The sequence below is a fragment of the Toxorhynchites rutilus genome, chromosome 1 (genome assembly GCF_029784135.1).
Source record: "Toxorhynchites rutilus septentrionalis strain SRP chromosome 1, ASM2978413v1, whole genome shotgun sequence".
Classification (NCBI taxonomy): Eukaryota; Metazoa; Arthropoda; class Insecta; order Diptera; family Culicidae; genus Toxorhynchites; species Toxorhynchites rutilus.
Window position 1 is genome coordinate 34,248,386 of NC_073744.1, and position 8,430 is coordinate 34,256,815.

Consider the following 8,430-nt stretch of genomic DNA (forward strand, 5'->3'; position numbering starts at 1 on the left):
ATCTATATAAACAAAAATTGATCGCTGAATGTTTGACCTACAAAATTTTAGTCAAGGAATGGAATGTTGGAAATTATTTTGGTTTTCATTAAAAATTACCAAAGATTTTTTTGGAAAATTTCTAACAGAAACATGTCAAGAACATGTCAAACATGAGAATTTACACACAAAAATGTTACGAACGAAACATATTTTTTTCTGGAGTCTTTATACAAAAATGACATATATTTCAAAAACTATAAAAGTTAGAAAGTTGATGTCTTCGACAAAAATTTATATTTTAACAAGATCTTTGTCGAATACAGTATATAGTTCCAAAAATTGTTTAGTATTTTTTGGTGAAAATTTAAATAATTTCCTACAATTCATCCTTTGACAAGAATTTTGTAGGTATCATAGTTTTTAAGTTTTCAATTTTTGTAAAAAATTAAGAAAAAAAATTTGGCTTTTTCCAAAAAGTAGTTCAATTCTTTTTCGAATATTTCAAGTATGCAAAGTTGCTTAAATGACCCATATCTTTACACCCACAACGTTTCACTGCTATCTGAGATGGTGCTGCCAACTCCTGAGACGAGTTGGCATGAAATTCGTCATATATTTGCAATATTTTTTTTACGTTCACTCGAGTGTTTGGTCTCTGTAACTGAATGATCTTGATTTCGCGCATTTTTTTTAAATTTAATAATACTGATAGATAACAAGACGTAATATAAATGGAATGTATGTTATCGTTTTTGAAAATATTAGGTTGAGGAAAAAGTAATCCATTATTTGTGGGTACAGTTTTCAATATGCTTCAGATTGCCTGATTTGGGTCAAATATGCACCGTTTTAAAATAAAAAAATAAATTGCACTTATTTTACTGTTACAGTATCGATACCACGAAAACCATTCACAATTTTAGTTGTCTGGCCTGCATTTTCGCCTTTATAATAGAAAAATAAAAAGTGTAAGATGTACCGAGTTTCCTCTTTGTTGACTTCCATCGTTAAAATCCTGTAACAACTGAGTGGAACAAACAAAAAACAGTAAAAGATATTTTTTTTGTATGAAATGTCACCTTTACAACGAGCCTAAACTTGGAATTGTTTGGTCGAAACATGTCCATAGTCCTTTCGACATTTCGACCTGGCTATTTAAACTAACTGTGTTTCTATTTAAACTGCATTTCTCGTCAAATGCAACCAGTTGCATCAAAATGAGTAGAAAAGTTATTGCCGTTTGAACATTGGTAAAATTTATCTGGTGTCATTTTGGATGTATGAAAAAAAGTTGATAAATTGAAATCGTTCGACTTTACATGAAAATTTTCGCGGGAAAAATCTGAAGTCTATCAATTTAGAAGTTCTCCCGATCTCTGGAACATTTCCAGTTTTCTGGAGAATCACTATTTACACGCCTTGATCGGTTTCCTCATCATCAAATGTAACAGTTCTTTGAAAATTATTGTCTGATGGGTTGATTATTGAAAGTTGAATTGATTTCAAAATGAAGTCCAGAAATTCGAAAACAGAAAAAAGAAAAAAAGGACCATTAAACCTTTTTTTCTTTAATTAATGTTAACAAACAAAAACAATTTCATCCAACACCCAATCTGACAGCGGCCCTGTCATAATCAGTAATAATGACATTATTTCATCAAAATGACATCAAGAATGATTGTGTATGGTTGAAAAAGTTAGAATGATGAAAAATAGTTATACGGATCCGGGTATTTTCTGATATTGCGATAATCATAACTGTAAAAGTATTGGCTTTATTAATGATCGTGTGAGGGCCATTCGAGAAGAGCAAAAAATTTTCCATTACTTCAAATTTTTAACGCTTTTTTTTAAATGACAAATCAATTTTCGAACACTAATTGTGCTTCCCAGAAATCTCTGTTGGGAAATCTCCGAAAAGAATTTATTCGCATATATTTAAATCCAAGCATTTCAATAATGATTCGTGATACAATTTCATTCAATTCAACTTATGTTAAATTGGCATTTTATGTTTTGAGAGATGAACTAGACCGAACGTTTGATGAACCTACAGGCCCAGAATGAATTTTTAAGTTGAGGCTCAAAGCTATTATGAAAACCGGTCGAAAATCGTAAAATGTTGATACTCATCTCATACTAAGTTCTTGGAAGACGAATGAAGTTCTTAGGTATTTTACGAAACGGTTCAAATTTTCATAGAGATTGAATTTCATCGAAGGAGTTATTATAAAATACGCATGTATTTTATACTGTTAAACGATGGTAAGTATGCTATTACTAAGCTCAATTCGTTGCCTAGGTTTTACAAGTTGAAAATCCTGAGGATTTTCAACGCGAACGATGGCAAACTAGTCTCACACTCGATTGATATTCAAGGTCAGAGACAAACCAAAGTATTTTCCATCTCGTCACAAAGTAAGAATCCTGCTGAAACCGCTGAATAATGAATACAATCATATAGAATATTAATTTAAATCACAAATATTATGAGTAATTATTGGGGTCTGCCAAATTATGATATTAATCTAACAGGCTCAAATTCATATTAACGAACAAGAAAAGTCGACGATTGATTTCAATTTCTTCTGAAGATGTAATATTTCAACTAGACCAAATGATTTTTCTGTTGATTTCAAAAAGGAATCGATTTTCTACCATGACATAACATTTTGTGAACTTGTTTTCTGTACCTTCGTTATATTAAAATTATATTATTCGTTCATGAAATCCATGGATTCAAAAATCCATTTCCATTTCCAAAGCAAAAGAATCTATCATGATCACTAAATTCATACAAAACAGCAAAATCATCAGACTGTGTATAAAATCATTGTCTTTTCGTCAAAATTTGATGAACAACCGTTTGTCTAATATGGAATTCAGCTTCAAGGACAGAATCGATTCCGAAGTGGGATCAAGATTGGATCAAAAATACAATGAGCGCCCGAAGAAAACAAGCAAATTTCGACACTCCCTCTAAGGATTTAAATTAGCAAATAAGAACATATCGTGAATGTGGTCAACTCTAACGTCGCACATCAGCGCACCTCTCGATCAAATATTCCCGGGAGTCTCAACCGTGGACAAAGAACTCTAGAACTGTTTAACCAAAACCCCCTACCACCCTGCCAGATTTCCTTCTCCTCGAATGCTAGAACTGAAAGTTATTCTCGGCGTCGACGCTACCGCCGCCTCCATAAGCCGAGGATCTACCAATGCAATTACCGTTACCGTTCGCTAGGCTGTGGTAGCCACCAGCGGCGAGGAACTGATGGCTGCCGATGCAGCTCGCGTTGTAGTGGATGTTGGCGCTGGTGCTGGAGGTGCCGCTGCTGCTGCCACCGCTGACACCACTGCCTCCGCCGCTGCCGCCGGGGTGGCAGTGGTAGTAATTCTTAAGCTTCACTTATGCCAACGGGTACTGATGTCACAAGCTCGTGGTTCCGGCCGACGCGTGGTGGTACCCGAGACTCTGGTGGTAGTAGGAATCCTGTCCGAGGGCGGCCGCTGCCGCGTGGGAGTTCTGCAGTGGGCTCAGCCCATTGTAGCCCGCGTACTGGCTCATGTCGTACATCTTGATGTCGGCCTTGGACTCGGCCGGCAGTAGCCGGGTGATCGAGAACGGATGACTAGAGGGCGTGTAACCGGAGGGTTCCTGCTTGAGGTGCATCGAGTGGTACTCGCCGAGCAGTGACGGGTGACACCGGTTCACCATGGCGGACAGTTCCTCCTGCTGGAGCTGCTGATGATGGGCACCGTGTTGGGCGTGAGATTGCTGGGCTAGGCACAGATCAGCGGTCGCATGGAGCATGGCCAGCGCATCCGCATCTTTGCCGTGAGGGGCATTCAGCATACCGTGCGTGTCGGCGGTGATCTTTGGGTCCCGATGGTGGTGATGATGGGGATCGTCGTGGGGATCTTTCTTGTCCGGACTGGATGCCTCCAGACTGTGAGCGGGACTCTTGTGAATCGAGCGCATTATTTCCTTCTTCTCGTCCTTGAATCGCTTCTGTCGCCGGAGGTAGCACCCGTTCTCGAACATGTTGCCCGAGTCGGGATGCAGCGTCCAGAAGGAGCCCTTGCCCGGCTTGTCCGGTGTTCGTGGCACTTTGACGAAGCAATCGTTGAAGCTGAGCGAGTGTCGGATCGAGTTTTGCCATCGCTGCTGGTTCTGTCTGTAGAAGGGAAACAGATCCATGATGAACTGGTAGATCTCCGCCAGGGTTAGCATCTTGTGCGGGTTGTTCTGGATGGCCATTGTGATCAGGGAGATGTACGAGTAGGGTGGTTTGGCGTGGGTATAATTTCGCCGATACGTGGCCGCTGGTTTCTCCGTCCGAACTCGCTGGAGTGCGGCTGAATTGGGTGAACCGGGGTCGCCTAGCACTTCCCGGCTGCCAGGTACCCCCGAGTATCCGGTCATTGCCGCCATCGAACTCATTCCGTTGCCTCCCATACAGGAGCCCATGTTCGTGATGGGTGATCCCATCGAACTGTATCCGAGCGAGGCGGAGGTGAGACAATTACCGGACATCGTGTTCATGGCGGCTCCCATTCCGGTCATACCGGAACTGCCGAGAACCGATGCTCCGAAGCCGCCCCCCTGGGGAGACACTGAGGACATTCCGCCAACCGTCATGCCCATACTGTTCATGCTGTACGTCGACGCCATTGGACTCATGTTCCCACCAGCCATGCTGGTACTGTTAATCGACGTTTCCGGGTAAAGTTTTTGCATTTTCACTCCCGATTATCACCGTATTCTTCCCTCCCAAAGTATTTGAGCACCGCGCTAAAGCTAAACTAAGTCTTCTACCGACCACTCGAATCAATCAAAATCACTTTTCAATACAACTTTCGATCAGCAGTAGATCAGTAGATCAATCATCGCAATCGTTCGCCGTGGGGCTCTCGCATTCCATCCGAATAGCATCGGACTTGAATCACTAAATTGTTTATCACTTCATGCCGTCGTTATCTCGGTCGCCGCGTCGGATTCAGGGGTTTGTTTGTTTGTTCGTCACACGACGCGAGCGGCGACGGCGGGCGGTATTCCTTCGATCGTCGATTTCAGGAACTGCACTTCACAAAAACGGAACGACGATCCGGGGGCGAGAGAACTTTGCTTAAAATTCAATCATAAACACAAACAATTTCACACACTCTTCCGCGTCCGCCCCGCGTCTGTCTTGTCACTGGGACGCCACCGGGAACAATCTTTGGCCGGGAAAACGGAGCGCCGGACATACACGGAGACACGTACGTGTTTACACGGAGCGTTTGCACTCGTTTCCTATCGAACCAACGTCACCGTCACCCTTCGACGGCGTCAGCGCTGGACGCTGAGACCGAGTTTTGTGTGGACACAAAAACTTAACAGCTACCCCGGGTAGCTTTCTGGATTGGTACCGGAGCAGATCTGCTTCTTCAGTTTGCGATTTGTGGGACAAACAAAATATGCACACAGACACGGCGGTGTCCAAGGGGCTTCAACAGGTTCGCTGTCGATGTCGTCGTCGTCGTCGTCACCCTTGGGGCTTAAGGCTTAAGCGGTTTTTGGGGATGGCTATCAAACACACAGAGTGGCTCCTTCCCTTGGCTCGGTTCGATGTTGACTCGTTGCAACCCAAACACCAGTGTCGTTTTACTGATTGGAAAGGCAAATATGTGCGCTTCAGTCGTTCACTCTCCGGCGCACGGATGGATCTCTGAAGGACTCTCCGACTACTACTTGTGCAGACCGTTCGCTGCGTGCTATGCGTGCGTCGTCACCGAGACGGAACTTTCCGGCGGTCGCTGTGTCTGTGTGTTTTGAATAATGTCCGAAAATTTCACGAAAAGCACTCCAAGCACTACCACCACGCAGTGGGGGCTCACATATGTCCACGATTCACGCGTCCCAGGGAAGCCCTTTCGTTGCGTGCGTTCGCTCCACAGAAGTTCACTTTGATACCCGCCTTTCGGCTTCTTTCACTGACTCACGATTCTGCTGGCGCGTACACGCTCACTCACTCACGACGGACACCTGGTATTCTTCGTATTTTCACGCCAAGCAGTGCGGGAAAAAAACGTACGAGTCTCCGAACACGAATTTGTAAGACACCGTGGAAAACCCCCGTCATGAAAAACGGCCAGAAAATGCACTCCAATTCCCGAGGAAATGCGTCAGCTCGCGCGCCCGAGAGCTTTATTATTATATTATATTTATATATTATAATGTTGTACAAACTTTGTCTGCCTGCCTCTCCGGAATAACAAGATGTGACTGTTTGCAGAGGGGAATAACTACTATTTGGCTTTCAAACAATATTCGACTGAAGTGCCTAACTAAACTTTAAACACACATCCTCTTGCGTGACGGAACGCTCTCGCATTCGAATGCCACACGTCTTGGTATTGGTGCCAGTGCTAGGGCATCACAGGTGCGATCGCAACAGGATACTCGCTGTATCTCGCTCCCGCACCGACCGAAACACCCAACGGACACAACACGATCAGCCAATCGCGACAGCAGCGAGACGAGAGAGCAAGCCACAAACAAAGAAAACGAAACTCACCTCCGTAGGGCAATCAAAATTCACCACCGGCGGTGTGGTCACCACTACACCGAACGCACCACGCAGTGAGCCAATGCCAGCTCTCGCGCTCTTCGTCTTTCGTTCTCTGTGTGTGAATCGAGGGCGGGGCCAATTCGTGTCAACTAACATTCTGCCAGCAGGAGATTTTTTTCCCGTTTCTTCCATCCGCATCGTCCTGAATTTGCGTTGGAAGGAGACAGCGCTTCCGCCCCGCGAACCCATCTGCAGCGAAACAAAGATGAAACATCGTGACGCATGCGTCCTCGGTGATCTATCGATTCCACCGAGGAACTCAGCAAACTTCCCAGAATTGGGAAACCAGCGTCCCGATGGATCGATGTCTGAGCCTTTCCGATACGTGTATCGTATCGGACGCACCCCACAGCCCCTCGGCAGATGAAACGCACTGCGAGTGTCCGCCGCTGTCCGGAATACCGGACTGACACTCACTCACTTGCTCGCATGCTTACTCTCCCCCAAAACAACAGGGACAACCCCGGGGGGTAACCGAGGCCACCCCTCGCTCGGGCTCCCCCTCGAAAATATGGCTTCCCCGTGTGACAGTTTCACACTTTCATCAATCCACCAACCAACCGCAAGAATTTCATCGGAGAATCGGCAGAACCCCTCCGCAGTGAGGCGTGCGTCAGTCTCTCGACTGTTGTAATTGACATTTTATCGGGAAAATGGGACCATCAGCCCGACGAAGGAAAAAAAATAGTTCCCTGAAAGCTGACATCGACTGTCTTCCACAACCGGGGGTGACACTTTATGTTACAATCCGACAGCGGCCAGCGGCTGCTGACCGGGCGCGAGTGAGAACAAAGTGGGCTCGGAATTCGATACCGGTGGAGGAAGACGGAGCGGATGTAAAATTGTGATCCGAAATGTCCGGTCTTGGCGATGGTTCCAAAAAAAGGGAATATTGTGCAATTGTTAAATCTGTGGAGAACAAATTAAACCATCAGCCGGTATCTCATGGCTGCGAGGATTATTCGATTAAGTGTGGTGATGATTCGCATCGATAAGGAGCATATTATTGGACGTAAGTTAGCGGAACAATAAGTTTTGTTTGTGTGTGGAAAAAAGTTTATCGCGTGTCTTGATTATGGTTTTACCCGTCGCATGAGGTGTCACAATTCACAATAGGGAAGGAAATATCGGTAGAAAGCGTTCTTGTATTCTGTCTTAAAAACCACTTCAGACTTCACATTTATTGTGATGCTGAAACTGAATTGAGTAATTTCGCATATGGATTTATTTTTTTGTGAGATACTGATCGTTTCTTAGAATGCAAGTGTCTTCTTCGAATTCGATGAATTGAATCTGTCTTCTAGTGCGCGGGTGGTCTATCAATATTTTTCATCCATTCCTGTATTCAATTTGTCATCATCAACTTAAGCAGGATATTCGGAACACAGTGCATTCTTATAGTGGGTATTCTAGTCAAGAAATCTTGAAAAAAATCATTTAATCATGTTTTTTTCATATTTCTGAAGATTACACATTCACACTCACACATAGCTTAGAAAGGACTTTTCAAAAATCCCATTCACTACCGAGCTTTAGCCATTATAACCTTGACACAAACTTCAAACGCGTTTTCCTCGAAGCTTGTTTTTCCAAACTGGCGTACACGATATCTCACGCTCTATTTAAGGGGGGATCCCTGTCTGGAAGGTCGAAAAATAATGAATTTTGTGATTATTTTCGAGTGTTGAGGATAAAGTGAAGTGTTCGGGTATTTTGATTATTGTTTAAGGTATATTTGAAGATTTATTTTTCATTTTTTGAGTGTACGAATAGTGATTATTACGCTCTTGACAGCCGAATGCGTAGAATGCTGTCTGAAAATCGATACATTGCT

At 43.8% G+C, this 8,430-nt stretch overlaps 1 protein-coding gene across 1 annotated transcript; it reads right to left on the reverse strand.

The window, feature by feature from the left end:
* Positions 1-300: 300 nt before the first annotated feature.
* LOC129768467 (protein fork head) lies at positions 301-6,252 on the reverse strand. Its single transcript, XM_055770151.1, has one exon. The coding sequence runs from the start codon at positions 4,721-4,723 to the stop codon at positions 3,413-3,415; it is 1,311 nt and encodes a 436-aa protein (XP_055626126.1). The 5' UTR covers positions 4,724-6,252; the 3' UTR covers positions 301-3,412.
* Between the last annotated feature and the right edge of the window lie 2,178 nt (positions 6,253-8,430).

Excerpts from the sequence above, each read along its gene's own strand:
- LOC129768467 (XM_055770151.1), bottom strand. The coding sequence starts at position 4,723 with ATGCAAAAACTTTACCCGGAAACGTCGATTAACAGTACCAGCATGGCT.